Genomic DNA, 18,660 nt, shown 5'->3' with positions numbered 1-18,660 from the left:
AGAGCAGACAAACAGTGACTAATAAATACTTGGGTAAATATGCTGGTACCTTTCTATTTTCTGCACTATCTATTGTGATATAACATACACTAAAGATAATAAGATGCCTCAGCATAGAAGGGTCAGTCATCGAAAGGACAGAAATGAAAGGAGTGCAAGTTTCATTAGGACCAGAAAGACAAATTCTGTAATATAAGGTATGTCTGTAACAGACATTTTAGATCCATCAATAATTGAAATAAAGTGCCCCCAGTTCTGCAATACCAGACTTCGACCTTTACCAAGAAGAAAGCCATTAACAGCAGAAAGGCAGCTTAACAGCATGCACCGATACATTAGTGTTGTCCAGCTTAATTGACTAACCTAAGATTACAAAAAGCAGCTTTTATAGAGTAGGCATGTGTAAAGGACGTATGAGCAAAGAAATAGATTTTTATTTTTCCTTTGGCATGAAGAGACAACAGATTTTTACTCAAAGAGAGCCACATGGGTTAAATCAAGCTTCAGTTTTTAAATGCTTATAATTCCATTGCACTGCAGAACAGCTTTTGGAATATGGGAACAGAACGCCTAACATTAAAAATCCCCCAGAGAATCATAACTTACACTGTCAAGGAAAAGTGAAAACAATTTGAAAAAGCCCTCAATCATTCATTTAATAATCATACAATTTTTATACTATTCACCTATCATTGTGCTTGAACTGACTATGTATCATTTATCAAATAGGAGCAAGAGCCTGTGAAGCTTTCTGGCTGCCTTTGGTTTTAGTCAAAATGAATGCAAACAATCACGTGGGGTTCAGCCAAGCAATGACGTTAAATTCTGCTCTGTCAGAAGACAGCATCTGTCAAAGCCCACATTTAAACTGCTGCCTGCCTGTGCAGCAGCTGAGGAACTACAGAATGGATTTTATAGACCAGAATCCTCAGTTAAAACAGCTCAAACCCTTTTCTATTACTGCCTAGCAACAATGAAGGAAGGAATAGCGGGAAATCCTATTACCGAAGGCAAGTGAAGCACTACGCGCTAGCACTCCCTGCTCCCGTTACCGTTAGAAATATGGATACTGAGGGGACGAGAACACAGCACTGCATTGTCCGGCAAGGGAAACACCAGATGTAAAAGCTCCAGTACATCAGCCCCGAATGCCAGACAGCCCTGATCGGAACAGAAACAAGAACTACTGTCCTTTTGTTTGAAGGATGAACAAAAAGCCCCGAGCCAAGGACAACACTTATGATCAAGGAAGGTAACACAGCAACGAGCAGACAGATGGACAGATTGGATACTGTGAAAAGCAATCGCAGGCAGCAGACTGCTGGGGGATGTGCGCATGTTCGATAGCATCTTTTTTGCTGAAGTGATGGCTTGCCAAAACTATTTTCTGTGGGTATAATCCTCGCACCATCAATGGCCTGACCAGGGAAGGTATGTCAAATCCTTGTGTGTGATATTCATTTGCTTGTCTGTTACCTTTTCAGCCATTACAGATAATGATCGCTCCTAATTTGCAGAGCCCCGAGATAACATGTCTCTGAAGAGAAAGAATTCTAGCGGCTTTTCCCTCTCCCACAGCACAACGTCCCTACCTTACACTTACTAAATGCATTGCTCACAGTCTGCACAGGGTTGCTGTGGCTAGAGAGGAGGGATTAAAGGGATAATGTAGCTACTGTAATGATTGCTTTGAACAGAGAAATTAAAAACTCGAACCCCTCCAAGAGAGAAAAAAACAGTTAGAAATCCTCTCAAACTAGGTCAGAACTAATCCTTATCTGAATTAATCTTAAAGCAGTGGTAAAATGTCCATGATGTGACACACTGAGGGCACTGACCCATCAAAACGGACCACACAGTCATATTGCATTATCTTAAAAGTACCTTCAGACCCTTTCACACTTGCTTTTTTTCCCCCAAAACACAAGCAAATTGTCATCACGCTAATATCAGCCAAGCATGAAGTGGGAGCATGCAAAAGATTGGCCATGATTTAAGCCATCAGCAGTGCAATCAGGCACCACATTTTACAAGTAACATCAGGCTCCCCTGACATCCCAAAAGGAAACCTTCAAACACTGTACGCTCAAAATGGTGAGCACGTAACTTAACTCACCCCATCATTACAATTTCTGTTTAATATGAAAACACTGACTGTTTAACTTGGATTGTAAAATGACATTCCATCTTATTGCCATCCATTTCTATTTATTGTTGGAATTTAAATGCTTCATCACTAGCAGCAAACAAACCAGAAGAACATTTGCAATATAAGACCTAAATCTACAGCAATTTAATACACCAGAGAAAGAAAGTGCTTATCTGCAGAATCTACCAATAAGCCATAATAAATCACTTAACGTCAATATAAATGTGCTTTCTTTGCCCAAGGCAAAGCTAACACGCAATAAACCAACTGCAACTGGAGTTGACATACCTAAGGATGCAGTATACAACAGTCCCCAGTTTCAGATCAATTTTAAGACATTCAGAAGGTAAAGTCACTTTCCAGAACTTTTAAAACGAACAAACAAAATGCACCCTCAGGCAATGCTCTGAGAGCAGCTTGCCCAGCCAGTGGTGTGACTTTCATATCTGACATTTAAAAACCTGCACACCAAACCTCATCCCAAGTGCTGTTTTGTGCAAAAGATTAATGCAGTTTGTAAGTGAACTCAGGCACATTATGTTAGGCCCAATATGCAACTGCTGCTGTTTATCAGAATACCGACTCAGGCTGCCTTTTGAACTCTTCCCTCTAATTAAAGAGTTTGCCCACACAGCTAATCAAAATATGAAAATCCAGGACGTGTGAATAGGAAGTCGAATGCTTCAATTTGCAAAGCCATAATTATAGAGTAGAACTGAAAGTACAAGGAATTGAAACACCAGCAGAGCACAGACCACAAATAAAAATTCAAGTGGCATTCAGAGTTTATATATTTGGCATCTGATAATGCATCAGTGACTGCACAGTCAAGTGCCAAAAATGAAGTAGAACTATTATAAATCATATCTTCAAGCTGCAGAGTTACATGCAACAACAGACTTCCAGAGGACACAGTGATTGCACAGACCCTTTTGGCTATACTTGGGTTTTCTTATATACTGCCAATGATAAATGCCTCTTCATAAGCTTTATGTGATATGAAATTTTAAACATTTGGGCAAAAGTAGCTATGCTTTATCCCTAGTTAAAGTGAGAAAAAATATTTTTTTATTATACTATTTGATAATGGTTTCAATATATGTTGACTGTTGTTTCCATTATTTTTAAACAATGCATCCTAGCATATAGCAGTTTCTAAAGGTGCAACTACTATTGCTCTACTTCAAATACTTAATACCCATTGTATATTTTGAAATGCTTTGCACCTGAATTAGAAAGAAAATTATACAAAGTTATTTGGGTTTTTTTTTTTTCAGTCAATAGTTTTATGAAGCTCAGAAATAGATGTGGGTCCTTCCTCTATAAACACAATGCCTTTCTAAAGGGCAAACAGGAAACTCCCACCTTGAAAAATCAAGGAAATATGTAAGCGAGAAAAGACTCTTTATATTTCTTATGATTGTAGTTCCATCTGTCACTGTAAAACTTATTTTAATGTGCACAATGTAAGCATGCAGCCTAAGAAAAATCTATATGCTTCAGCCATTACAACTGTCTTTTCTGGGACACTACACTAGTGCATCATGGAAAAACAGCACCTGAAAACAGTCTTCAGTTTCCACAAATATTTACATAACTTAAAGATTCTCAGTTTTGCCCATTGCCATATGCAAGTAGGTGCACAACAAAACACTATCTCAAAAACTAAACACACAGTAGTAGTGTAGCACAGATTTGCTGAAGTATCTGCACCTAATGACTGCAGTTGTAGAAATGAGACAATTAGTCTGACAAAAATAATCAGAATTCCACTTGCTTCTCCACATTCAGGAAATTCTGGTTTTGACTTTCTTCCTAAACTTCACAGGCAAGGAGTGGAGTGATAATTAATCAAATATTCCCACTGTTGCCTTCCAAACTGATATCAAACAATTTCCCTGAGATCCAGGGTACCCTTTGAAGTGACATTTATGTTTGCTTATGCAGAGATATTTTTCCCAAGTAGCTGACTCTTCATTTCAAACTCACTGCACACTGCAGAGAAACTAAAATAATATTATCTTTGAGGGCAGGCTTTTGTTCTCTAAGCATGCAAAAGCAGGCGCAAACAGTCAGATAAACATAAAACTTCTACGTTTAGGGCTTATTTTCTTTTACATAAGGGTAATGTCCGAGTTAAAGCAGCACAAAAATAATAGTGTGGAATTTCAGGTTAATTTTCATGATACATACTTTAGCCGCACATTTAACAGCTGTAAACTGGGAAAAAAATGTTAGAAAGATAGCTCGGTCTCTGCTAAGTGGCATCAGTCCGAAGCAGTTAAAACAAAAACAAGAAACCAAACACCAAAACCAAAACAAACACCCAAAAAAAACCACCCAAAAAAACCCCCAAACTTTCAGTGAGATTGAAAATAAAATTAATGAATGCTGCATAAGAACACAAAGACAAGAAAGAGCTTAACAGATCACTAAGTAAATATTTTGCTATTTCAGAAAGAGAATTGAGGAGCAGTGCCGCCTTTCCAGAGACGTTCACATGGTCACAAAGCACCGTTAAAATCCCACCTTCCGCGCTCCTCCTAGTGGAGGTTTGCAAGAGACACAACTCCACCTCAGAGCGATATTACAACCCCCTCACTTCCCAATCTTGTGAATGAAGCATCTTCTTCATACACCTTATTTTGTTTACATATAAAGTGACATACAGTAATTAAAAAAAATAAATAAATAAAAGGCAAAAAAAAAAGCAGCTTAGTTATACATCTCTCCCTAGCCTTCTGAAATACAAATTTTCACTTTCATAAGCTAGGTAGATTGAATGTTAAGTCACACACATACAATTTAATGACATATTATTCAACTGCCATCTCATCTTAAATTACTTCCTTGCAATGTAAAATCCTGTAATTTCTCATATAACATGTCACTTAGTTTTTAAACACACAAATTAATCCAAATACTGGGTTTAGGAGATAGCAAAGCAATTAATAAATTATACATTTATATTAGAAATAGCATTTATTATGGACTCTTGTTCAATTGTCATCTTTTTTCCTATACAAAACCCTAGGGCCCAGAAATAAATTAGAGCAAATTGAAAATCACAAACGAATTGCTACTGTGCAGTGAAAGGTTCATTTATGATACGATGTGATCAGCTTTTAATATGCAGCATCATGAAGCTGCCATATTGACTCTGCTCTTGAATATGAAAAAATTGAAGAGAAAATGAAGCACAGACTAGTTTGGCATTTTTTCCTACCTTTACAGCTGCTAGTAACAATACTTAAAGTGTCTGTGTGATACCAGAACTGCAGCAGTTATATACAAATTTAGAGAGAAAAAAGCAAAAATCACATTCATCAGATAGTTTGCCAGAAACTAAGTTAGTGCTGTGCAATTTTTCTTTCAGTTAATACAAAAATTTCTCTGCCTGCTAAAAATCAACAGCTTAATTTTAATTCAGCTGCGTATGAGCCTGGCACAACAGACAAGTGTTCCATTCAATAATTTTCTTCATTGTAGAGTAGAAGGTTAAAGGTGCTTGAAAGGTGACTGAAAACGTTATCCCGTGTTACCATCTGAGGGCTGTGCAGTGAGGTTACTGGACCCTGAAAATTAATTTTGACAGGTGCATCTTCTCATTGACTTTCTGAACGCAGTGAGGGCCGGTGGAAAGACGCCAAGCTGTGCACTGTGACTAACACAACTCTGCCATAATCAACCTTGTGCCGTCTGTCCCACCACCAATACATGACCATTTTACAAAAAGGGTTTTAAAACTGTGAGCTCTACTAGCCTCTGCATGTCAAATCAATTTTAATTAATGCCAATAAACCTTCCATCTGGTACCAAGGCCTCTTCATTCAGTCCTTCTCAAACACTGTACAAGGATTTCACAGTCAGTACACCTGAGGCTATTTACATCTACTTCATGCTTGTTTTGCTAACATGATCAATATTTTTGCCTTTTTATCTTTGGAACCCAGGATGTCTGTCAAAACATTTAGCATGAAAAAAGCATTTTTAAAAGCTAACAAATCAAATCAACTTTAATCATAAAACAAGGTTGGCTTTTAGCATAAATAAAACCTTGTTTATATTCACATGGGCTGGTTTATTTAAGAAAAATGAACTTAAAATTAAGCTTATATCTAGATCCTCCTTGGAGCCTTTTATATTATGAGTGTGCAAAATTAAAGATTTCTGATTTCATTTTTCTACATCTTTGCAGAGTGAGCCATTTGCAGACAATTACTCAACATGAATAAAAGAAAATGAATACCAAAGAATAGCAGTGGATTCAAAAACAATCGGAAAAGCATTTTGCTCGGCCATCGTCTCATATCCCATCATTGGATTCTTACAACATGCTTCAGTGGAGAAGACGACACTGCTGCTTTGCAAAGATGACCTGGAATACCAAAAGGTCTCTGTTTCGCACCCATCTCATTGGCCTGATCTCTCTCGTATTTCTTTTTGCTATGTTTCTGTTCTTTAATCATCACGACTGGCTGCCAGGCAGGGCTGGATTCAAAGAAAATCCCATGACTTACACTATACGAGGATTTCGATCTACAAAAAGCGAGACAAACCACAGCTCTCTAAGGAACGTGTGGAAAGACACCGTACCTCAGACACTCCGGCCTCCAACAGTCACCAACTCCAACAACACAGATCTCTCACCACAAGGAGTAACTGGTCTGGAAAATACACTCAGTGCCAATGGAAGTATTTACAGTGAGAAAGGCACTGGGCATCCAACATCATATCATTTCAAATACATCATCAACGAGCCTGAGAAGTGCCAGGAGAAGACCCCTTTTCTAATATTGCTCATAGCTGCAGAGCCAGGCCAGGTGGAAGCCAGACAAGCTATTCGACAGACCTGGGGTAATGAAAGCCTGACACCTGGCATCCAAATTGTTCGTATTTTTTTGCTGGGGTTAAGCATCAAGATAAACGGATACCTCCAGCGTACCATACTAGAGGAAAGCAGGCAGTACCACGACATCATTCAACAAGAATACTTAGATACCTATTATAACTTAACCATTAAAACTCTGATGGGAATGAACTGGGTTGCATCTTACTGTCCACATGTTCCATACGTTATGAAAACTGACAGTGATATGTTTGTCAATACTGACTATTTAATACACAAGCTTCTGAAACCAGAACTTCCTCCAAGGCACAAGTATTTCACAGGTTATTTAATGAGAGGTTACGCACCTAATAGGAACAAGGATAGTAAGTGGTATATGCCACCTGACTTGTATCCAAGTGAACGTTATCCTGTGTTCTGCTCTGGCACTGGTTATGTTTTTTCTGGAGACTTAGCAGAAAAAATCTTTAAGGTCTCCTTAAGCATCAGACGTTTACATTTGGAGGACGTATACGTGGGGATCTGCCTTGCCAAGTTGCGAATTGACCCTATGCCTCCACCCAACGAGTTTGTCTTCAATCACTGGCGAGTTTCTTACTCCAGCTGTAAATATAGCCACCTAATTACCTCCCATCAGTTCCAACCTAGTGAACTGATCAAATACTGGAACCACTTACAACAAAATAAGCACAACGCCTGCGCCAATGCAGCGAAAGAAAAAGCAGGCAGGTATCGCCATCGGAAACTGCACTGAAGGATGACGCTCCCTCGGTCTCATGTACTCCATGTGCAATTTGTAAATACCGCTGAGCATGTACAGTGAAAATGGATGAGCTTAATGGGTCAGCCTTTAGTTGAGCCCCATCACATAGTGCAGTCTGAAAATTATTTTTTTAAGTTAAAGAAAAGTATAATTCTTGATAACACTAATATTATGAAACTATAACCAAAATGTTTTTCCCAGCAAATTTGAGGAAAAAAGAAGATGGTATATCAGGATTTTTGTGTGAATGTGCAATAATAAGCATGCACACCTTGGTGGTACAATTGCTGATTTATGTGCCAATAAAATATAATTGAGCATATTTTCCACACTAAAATTTTATTTTTAAAAATGCATCCATAGCTCTAGTTCTCTTCAATGTAATGATTTGTTATCTACAATTGCTATAAAAAGAAAAATAAGAAACTATATAAAATGCACCAAGGGCAGAGCAGTTTTACCTTCAAATACCATGTTTGAATTATTACACATTTCTTTAATGTACAACACATTTAGCAATGTCACATTTCCAATTCAGTAAGACAGTACCAATAAATTCTAAAACACTAAGAAAGTACTCTCTTAAAGTAGGTCCAGTTTGGGGACAGTTGCTTACTTTGGTTAGGAAAGAGGGATATATGAAATCAAAGTTCAGAAGACTGCTGCTTTGCACATCACCTGCAGAAAGGCAAGTGGTGTTCTAGATTCAACTGGATTCTTCTCAAGGAGCTGACTAAAAGTCTGGTAATTCTCTGGAAGTCATAGGGCAAGGTCCTAAAATCTGGTGTCAAGTAACATTCGCCTTGGCATCTTTAGGCAAATTCATTGAATAACTTCGAGGTAACTCAAAGGCTGCTCAGAAATGAAAAATGGAACAGTCTTTTGCTGTAGCCTCAAAAATTTCCCATTTTGTGGAAAGAGGGAGAACACCAACCAAATCTTTATTGATTTTGCTCTTTCCTGCCTGCCAAAAAGAAAGGATCAGTCAAGTGAAAATAGGTCTGCTAGAGAAGATTAAGCCACACACCTTATTTTACAAGTGGGGAAGTCTAAGTCATAATAAGATTGTAAGTTCCAGACAGCAATAAGGGTGAGAACAAAATCTAAGCAATTTTAAAAATTGAAGTCACAACATGTACCACTGAAAATAAATTGTGAAAAGTAGGTTTAATCTATTTACAGGTTTCCAGTTTCCTAACAAACAGAACTTTTTAAGCTTATTTTCCAACAGAGTTACAGTAGAGTTGTATCAAATTCAGGTTATTACTGCTTGTCACTCTGCCAGGGTAAGCAATACCCACCTCTGACTTAGCAGCAAACGATGGAACTATGATTAGTTTTCTGTTTGACTGGGACTTTTTAATTGGATAAAATAAAAATATTTGATGTACTTTTATTATTTAATAAAATTGATTATATTTATGGTCTTCAGACTTCACTTTTTATGGGAAAGCTGCTCAGATAGAAATAAATGTCTACCTTTTCTAGTGTGCCCTAGTTCTTAAAGCCTAGTTTTCATACCACACGCAATACAGAGATTACAGCAGGTTCTTTTTCTTTGTAATGAAAACACAAATCACATTACCAAGCACTCTCAGCAACAGGAACTTACACAAACAGACTGTATTGCACTGGACCAGCCCTATTAACAAATTTGAGGAGTTCTTATTGAAGATGGTTATGGAAATTTGCTCATTACCATTTTTTTCCTGATCCTCCACTAAATTTTATCATCTGCTGTGTTTGAGGTATAATAATTATACATTTGTGCATTTTTAAGATACCTCAAATCACAAAAATGACCATTTCTGGGGCAAGTAAAACTCTGTAAAAATGGTAACTCTCTGCAGAAGAGAGTTCTCCAACTACAATCAAAGTGCATCCACTTAGCTTTGGTGAGGACTATTGGCATTCACAGAACACAGAGATCCAAGCTGCATTAGAAAAAGTCTTTGGGAGTGTTCTTTTAACATCCATTTGTAGTTTGCTTCATACTCACTTTGCCTGCTTCCTTCCAGCTAATGCAGGCCACAGTTAATAGCCCAGCTGAAAGCCATCTGGCTTCAGTTAACTATCTGCAAGCTTTACATAATAGAGCAAGTTTTAGACAACCAGAGTGAGTGTTGAAAGTCACTTACTACTCAAGGATATTTGGTTCTGGAAGACATATAATCCTGTAAGTGGCCTCTCCCCAGGCGATGCTGGCCAAGAACAGAGTCCATCCTCCTGGAGAGGACTCAATGCTGTTCCAGACTCCAGTGCTTTCCTTTCCAGCTACACTGCAATGTACTCTGCTTGGATTTTACCAACTCTGGCTAGTTCAGAATGCTCTTACTAGCTTCTGGGTACAGTCCAAGAGGTTAATAACTAAACCTTAAATAGTTTGGCACTTGAATCACAAAGTTTGGCAGCCAAACAACCTCTCGGGTGCTCCACTTTGGAGCTCATGCATGATGTTGATCTGCCCAAGCTTGGCAGAATCACGGTACAATGCCTACAAGTTCAGTATATCACACTTCTTGCTAGTTACAATCCTAATGAGGAGTGTAGGATGTTGAATAAAAAGCCATTTTTAATGCACTTTGAAGGGTTCCACATAATTCTTTAAGATTTGTATTAATGCTTGGGTATATGTTGAAACTATTCCATAAATATATTTGAATCAACACCAAGACAGCCAAAGGCTACTTAAAATGTTTGTATCTAAGTACTGTTTTCTTGCACAATTCATTATAAAGCTTTCAGAAGCAGGAGGGACAGCTTGTATGGGGAAATATGCAGTTACAGAATGAAAGATCTGCATTCCATTCTCTGAATGTTTTTACTGTTTTCTAGCTTGTGTTTAAGCTATTTGCTCACTCTGCTAGAATATAAAAAAAGCTACTGTTAAAAAGAGTGCAATAATTATTTATATCATTAAAATACTTGACAAGTTCTCTCAATTCCTTTCCCCATAGAGCGAGACAAAAAACTAAAGGCATTTTCATTACCAATAGGATACAGGCTTATATCTAGAAGTCTAACATGTCCACAATGCAGTAAAAAAAATAAAGGATATAAATAGTTAACTCATTGAGGTATAGAAGTTTGTATAATATTTGCTTTAAATGTTTTTAATTGTCTGTGTGTCTGCTTCAGGTTGAAAAAAATTCAAAAAGTCAATGTCTCAATGTATTATAAACAGAAAAATCACAACATCATCAATACCACCATTATGGCAAAGAAAAAAAAAAATCTTATGAAAGTGAAGCATGGTAACAAAAATCAGACATCAGAACCCCATAATTTTTCCCTATTTAACTTTCAACTAAATGAAATACGCACATTGATACTAGATAACCAAAGTGAAGTCCCACAAAAAACTGTAATTCACCAACAGAACTTTTGCTTTCACATCTCCAATTAAAATCAGTGATGTGGCTTATTTGCAGATCACACATCAATAGATTTGAGCATGGAAAATGCACAACTACAGGTTTTGGTGTAATACAAGTGATTCTATCCCAGACATGGACAGATTTGTCATGGGTAAAGTTCACAACCTGTTCTAGTCTGAAAAAAATTACACGTAAAGGTACTTCCAAGACTCCGCAGTTGGTCTGAGGGAAAATTCAGTATCCATGAAGATCTTCACTTAAATGTTATAAATTATTTTTATGTCCTATAAATTTAAAATTATAGTATGGCAGTGATTTAGAAGAGATGGGACAGGCTGTCTTTCAGGTTAAATTACTGTTGTAGTAAGATTAAAATTTGCTTTCTTTGCAATGCAGTTTTATAAAATGGGTCAGCCCATATTTCCAAAATGTCTTCAGAATATGCACGTTAAGACTTGGTTACCTGTCTCAAAATCCATGCTAAATCAGGCAGTGGAGGGGAGGGAAGTACCTAGAAGCCATTCTTTTAGACTGCTCCTCCCCTGCCCCCCTGCCATCCCTACTAATTTTCCTGATATGTTAACACAATCCTCAGTCATACTTCAAACTAAAATACCTACATAATCACAAGAAATACCTACATAATCACAAGAAAATTTTAATCTCTTGAATGAATACTCATTTCAACATGTGAAAACTTCCTAGCAGAAGATGTAAGGGAGATGGATGCTAGTACAGAAGCTACTACATTTCTGATATTAGCAAGAACAGGCTCGTAACCAATTTGCAAAAGCATCAGTAGTTGTTCAAATAGCTTTCCATTTTAAAAACTCATTTCTCAATCCTTATTTTGTGCTGTAAAATAACACAAATAAATATTGGACAATTACTTAACTGTTCTATGATAACTGCACCATCAAGTTTAAGAGCACTATCTTCCTTTTTGTGTCAGCTTTTGTTCCAAAACAGCACGCAATTTGGCTGCCCTTCAGTCTCAACCTTGCTGGCCACAATAAATTCAGACTGCAGATCCCACCTAACAGACCTGGCATTTGCTGCATCACTACAGATTACACCTCCCACCCATCTAGACCCACCTCCTTTCTCCAGCTCTGCTCCACAAGTCCCAGCCAAGGGGCAGGAGGGAGGTGGGGAAGCAGCACGGCCAGCAATGCAACGCTGCGCTGCCAAAATGTAGGTCAGAAAGCAGAGAACATTGTCTTGCTTTTGTACCCATGGCAAGAGAGAAGCCAGAGGCTGTCCAGGCAGGAGGTTGGGGGGAGGGCTGTGCAAAACAACTTCTTTACAGCAGGTCACTTAGAAAACCTCTTGAATGTCAGAAAACAAGAATGAAGCTAAAAACGCAGCGGTTCATGAACACCACACAGATTCAGAAATGTAGTACAAGCTCAGTGATAAGGCAGAGCACTAAAAGCGAGGCCAAACGACAAAGCAGGATCTGAATGTCTAAGTGATAAGTATTTGCACTTGCTTCACTTCCAGAGAAAATAAGAGTCCATGAGGTAAATCCATCCTTCTAATAAAATCTTTAGTTTGTGATTGCAGTGCACGATTTTTATTGCTGCCTGAACCCAAGTAATTACAAGACATGGTGCAATGGCATGAACAGCCTGTCAGGAGCTCCACAGAGAGTATTTTACATACAGGACCGTCAGCCCGCAGTCAAATCAACAGCAAAGAAAACTAAATCACTTGTATCTAGGATTTACATTTCATTTTCAAAGAAGGGGTTAATTCTAGTTTTCATTTGTTCCTGGTTAACACAAAAAACATCGAGGCTGGTACAATATGGTACCTTCCTCACACAGCAAAATGACTGCAAAGGAATTTAGCTGAACATGGGCTATGGATGAAAACTACCACGTTGCCATTCCGATATTACCATGGCAACAGCTACAGAGCTCTCTTAAGCATTTAAATCTGACAGTTTTCTTGATAACACTAACTGGATGATAGCAATGATGCACTTTGGTTCATGAGCTAACTGCTGTATAACTCAAACCACAGGGTACAAACCATTCTCTTTGCTTTTCTCAAGACTATGCTTGTGGTCAAAATGTTCTGACTGAGACAGTAACCTTGAATTACTACTCAAAAAAAAATAAAAAGAAGAAAGTCCCTCCAGCACAGGGAGTACTCATGGCTTAAAGCTTTATGTACTCTTAAAGGTTTCTGTTTGAATGGTTAAGTTGTGCCCAGGTGCTGACAAGTCAAGACTGCTAAAATCTTGGACAAGATTTTTCTCAAAGGGCTTTCATTCGCCTTGGTTGGCTCAAGAGCCGAATATGCTTCCTAAAGAGCAAATGGAATTGATGCTGCTACTTCCAGGCATCTTTTGCCTGAGAGAGAAGGAGGAGGAAACTCATGTTCTTCTACAATTGTTATCAGTTTGTGACCAATACACGCTTTTTAAAATAAGAAAACACTGCAGCTGAAGAATATACAGGTATGCCCCCAAGAACAAGCGCATCCATTTCCTTTTAGCCCATTTATCTTTATCCAATATTAATTGACATTTCAACTGTTTAATAAGTATGTTCAGTTAAGCACTCTGATCTCCCAGATGCTCAGTCTGGGCATAATGGAGAACTGTCTTTTTCTTTACCTCATTAGAAAGAGAAGTGTGTGAAAAATATTTCTCACCCTAACATCTAAGGATATGAGCTTTGATATTGGCTTGCAATTAATTCAGCTGAAAAAAGATGAATAAACTGAAACCAGTGTGAAATCCTTAAAGGTTTAAAATTTCCCAAGATGACAAAAATCAGACCATCGGAAATAGCCGTGCTTTGCAAGGATGTAAAAAATGAATATTTTCAACATAAGCAGTCCTCAAAAAGTTCAGTATTCCCAGTTCTTTCTCCGTTAACACTTCTAAGGTTTTGTATTAAATTAAAAACTAAAAACATCCATGCCATCATAAAAAAAAACCAAAACACTAAATCCCTCCACTCTTGAAAAACCACAATCACACTACATCTTTTCTTGTGGAAGGGCCCAGCATTCCCACATCTCAGTAGCTCAAAGTTTGAAACGAGAACAACCAACTGCCACAACAAACCCTTTGTTAATAAAATACCACCAAGGAAAACGAAAACATTGCTCACTGCCTTTACTAAATATTTAACTTAACCTGCATTTAAACAAGCCGAGGGCTAATATTTAGAGAATAAGAGAGAGATTCTAAGTTTCATCCAGGATTTCTATATTGTTGTCATCACTTCTAAAAGAGGCGTGAATTTGGCATGCAAAACACCCCTCACATCTACGTCATAATTTGAGCCTGTCGGGACACAGCATACAGGGTGATGCAAGATGATAAAACAAAAATGAGACATCGGAAAACACCATCTGTGCCTCAGTCAAAAATTCAGTAATGCCACTTAATGCAAATGCCAGTCTTTTTATAGGCATTCCTCTAAAGTCCACCTAGGCATTGATTTTTGTAGACATAAAAATCCAACTCAATTATCCAGCCTTCTCTGAATCAAGAGAAAACCTATTTCCCATTGTATCATCTTTGAATAATTTAAAGTGTTTTATTTTATGGATTGGTTTTCAATGTAGAAAAGGGTAACATTTTCATGTCCCAATAATTTAAAAAAACAAGATTACAATTCAGATGTACACTTAACGTTACTTAAGACTCTAAAATAAAAGTAACTATCATATGCATACCTGAGGGTACAACTAACACATCTGTTCCTCAAAAAGCAAATTACAAAGCTTATGCTGTAAGCACACTGAGGCATACCAAAGGAAACACAGAAAAACTCAAATGACAACAAGACCCAAACAACCCACAGAACCAAACTGTTCCTATACAAATATATCTTCAACAGAAAAGTATTTTCAATAATACCTCTACTAATGTCATAAGAAAATTCTGTCTTTCGAATCTGAAAATATTTTTAAAAGTTAATGCAGCAGATTATCATCATTTCACCAAATTTGAGATGATTTATCTATTTTGGAAGTTAACCACACTACTTTAAAAAGCTAATCTTTTTCCTGAAGTCTCCAAATGGTAACAAAAATAATTACACAAACAATGACAGATAATCACAATTTTTATTTTATAAAAGTTATAATTTATTCAGATTTAAAGACATAGTTACTACTTCTTATCTAGCTGTGAATTACCTCCTTCCAAAAAGTGGGCAAGTTTGCTTGCTACATACAGCAAAGGTATGATTTTCTTTCTAATCAAAATTCAGTTGAGAAATGGATGCTGCAAACAACTTAAGACACCCAGCTTTCACTAACGTTAATAAAGGAATGTGAGCCTTCTGCCAATAATTTGGGGGCTTTAAGCCTGGGTAAAATATAATGCTGCCATATTCATTAAAAAAATGCACTGTCTGGGTACCTCAAATATTTATTTTTTTTCTGCTTCCACCATTTCCTCATTTTCTACTAGTACAAGTTAAGCAGTTCGAATGATTTATTGCCCAAATTTCATGCTAGCAGAGTAGAATGGAAAAACTATAATAAAGTACACAATTACATTCCTTCCCTACGCCTCCTCCTAATCATTAAAAAACTTTACACACATGAACACACACTTCTGACAACACCTGCACACATCCTATCTATAAGCCTTTTTGAGAAACACCAATTTGAACAGTAAGACTCCTCATGACAATCAAATATTAACACTTCACCTCTTCCAGTTCTGTAAGAGAACACATCATCTATGAATCTTGTACTGATAATTTTGAATTGTAGAAGATTTTATATGTAATAAAAGATTCCATGTCCCAGCTCTGCCCATAGCACCCACTTTTCTCATCAAAATGTTCTCTTGAACTTGTATTAGCACCTGAAGTACAAATATAATACTTGGATTCATAACACCGGGACTTACTCAAAGAACAGGTGAACCCTGGAATATTCATGACAAAACCAACCATCGTGAGCATGAAGTACCTGTTCTTTTTTCTCTCCACTCAGGTACAATTGAATTGAAGGAACACCGCATGCTACACGCCATATTCATGCCAGGATATAGCAAACTATTTTTGCATGAGTTTAAAGTGCTGAAAATAAATTCACTGGTACAGTCATTTCAGTACATACAACTATGATCCAGTTTGAAGTTAAGACAAATTGCTGAGCTGGACGGTGCTCCTGCTTGAAAGGCTGGACTGGTCCAGCCCCACCAGAGCCGAGTAGCTGGCCTGCACACTGTTGCTAAGCTCCACATGGATAGTGCAAGGTGCTGGATAATTGCCATTTTTTTTCTGTGACACAAAGACTCTTGGACAAAAATAGCTTTACATATTTGCTGAACACATTTTACGCTGGCTTTGTCAGTTACTTGAAGTGAAAAATGATCACAATGAGATGCTTTGCCAGAGAAAAAAATAAGACTGTCTCCCACCAAGGCCAACTAACAAATTTGGCATTTAATTGGTTTTAGCGGCCAATACTGACAGAAGAATCCATGTTCATAGTTTTTCTCTGGCTTCTGGGAAATCCACAAAAATTGAATGCATTTTAAAATAGTCAAAAAAGCTTGTTTTTTTTGCTGTCCTACTTCCCTCTGACAATTACCTTTAACAGTTAAAACTTTTTCTCAAGTTATCAAAAAGATACATGGTAGCAGCCTAGAAGAGAAACTCTGCAAGATGCAATATGAAAAACTGAATATTTTTCTAAACAAACCCCGTAACAATCTCCTTCCCCATCTAAACACCTTCAAGAACATGCTAATGATGAAACATTCACGGAGAAATTTCTAACAAATTTTAAGCAAGTGAAAATTAACTCCATAAACATTCCTTTTTAAAGACCCAGTCAGAACAGACAACACAAACCTTTCTGGTTCTGATAAATAACTAACTACAGTTTCTGAATTTCCTATACAACATTTTCAAAGCTTACTGACAAGCTGAAGTCTTTTGGCCATATATTGCAGACCAACGTGGCATCAGATGATATTAGACCAGATCAAATTGACTTGTTTCAAAAAAATCCAATAAGTATAAATAAATGTTGATTAGGATCTGTTATTACCAATACTCCTTCCCTAAACAGTTGATGAAATTTATCCAGCAATTCACAGAAACATTACCTGAATTTCCCCATTTACTGAAAAAAGGACAGAACACAGAAATTGCCCTATACAGATTCAACTATAGGAATGTTTTAATCTGAGACTATACCATTCTCCATATATGCAATATGGTAGCAGAAGTTAACAACTAATTTACCGTGATGCTGCCAGCTATATTACATTAAAAACATGAACAAAACCAGTAGAAATACTTTATAATTGCTGACCATTAACCTAAACTTTTAACTGAAACACCTCAGTAAGCATTACATAGTACATCTCTCTTTCTATTAAAGAGAGAAACAAAAGACGCAAAACTGAGGAAAGCCAGACTTGCAGGGAAATACGGAGGCAGGACAAGCACTGAAGAAATTGTTGAGAAAGTATTCTGCAACAACTGAAGTGTGAAAGGAGTAACTATGCCCTAAAATAGTCACTCTAATAAACATCCACAGCAATTTGATTTCCTGTTCCATCCTCACCTTAAAGATCCCAAACATGCCACATTAAACTGCAAGCAAAACCAACCTTGGGTTTCCCAACCAAAATAAAGCCAGAAGTTCAAAAGACCTCTGCAATGTTTTCGTTGGTTTGTTGTTTCATATATGCAGAGAACAACTGCATTATGAAAAATTTTAAAAGTACTGAAATTACTACTGAAATGTGAGTTTACATGAAATTCAGAAGATCTTGTTCTGTGCATGGTGGACAATGCACCGTCTTCACAGGCTAGTTAATAAATACTATTGTAGTTCTTTATAATCTAGCCATTACTACCCAGACTGAAGAGCAATAGTTTAATTTCATTTGTGGATCTGATTCAAATCAAATCTGTAATCCTATGTGAACTAGTAGTGAACACACAGAGAGCACTAAGAAATGGGGCCTCAGCAACAAGAGAAGCGGGAAACGCATCTGACAGTCTGGGGAAGCTGCTCCCAAACATAATGGGCTCATCAATGATATCAACGTTTATATAGGTTGAAGTAAAGGTGAGAAGTCAAAGCATATTAATTTAAATGCATTAAATTCCCACATGAATTTCTAATGCAGGAGTAAATTTGCCTCCACTCACTGTAAACCAAGGAAATTAAACTACAGCTAACTAAAGTAATTTTATTCCTAAAGACATCACCAGCCAATGGCAATTTAATGCATTATAACTTATGAATGTTGATGTTGTATACTTTGGCAATTTGCTTTAATTTGCTTGAGCGCCTTGATCTAGATATGGCCTTAAGGAATACTTACATATTGCCATATTAGATTGCATCATGCTTTGTATTAAGGAGAAAAGGTTATTTCTGAATGGCAGAACTATGAAGCACTTGCTTTAACAGGAAAATGGAGATGACTGTCAAAGACTCTTAACTTCCTAACGCCTCCTAAACATGCTCAGGTGGCAACAGCTTCACCTTGGGAAGACCTAAGGTGTTTGATTAC

The 18,660-nt window shown here is 37.3% G+C and overlaps 2 protein-coding genes across 2 annotated transcripts in view; one reads left to right on the top strand and one right to left on the bottom strand.

Annotated features, from left to right (window-relative positions):
* The window catches only part of CDC73 (cell division cycle 73), a 103,762-nt gene that overhangs the window by 38,687 nt on the left and 46,415 nt on the right, over positions 1 to 18,660 (bottom strand). The window lies entirely within an intron of this gene.
* On the top strand, positions 797 to 9,188 carry B3GALT2 (beta-1,3-galactosyltransferase 2). Its single transcript, XM_021294264.2, has 2 exons — positions 797 to 1,431; positions 6,348 to 9,188. The coding sequence occupies exon 2, from the start codon at positions 6,484 to 6,486 to the stop codon at positions 7,750 to 7,752; it is 1,269 nt and encodes a 422-aa protein (XP_021149939.2). The 5' UTR covers positions 797 to 1,431; positions 6,348 to 6,483; the 3' UTR covers positions 7,753 to 9,188.

The sequence above is a fragment of the Columba livia genome, chromosome 8, assembly GCF_036013475.1.
Source record: "Columba livia isolate bColLiv1 breed racing homer chromosome 8, bColLiv1.pat.W.v2, whole genome shotgun sequence".
Lineage (NCBI taxonomy): Eukaryota > Metazoa > Chordata > Aves > Columbiformes > Columbidae > Columba > Columba livia.
The sequence above is the reverse complement of the archived record's forward strand: the minus strand, read 5'-3'. Positions and strand labels throughout refer to the sequence as shown.

Excerpts from the sequence above, each read along its gene's own strand:
- B3GALT2 (XM_021294264.2), top strand. The coding sequence starts at position 6,484 with ATGCTTCAGTGGAGAAGACGACACTGCTGCTTTGCAAAGATGACCTGG.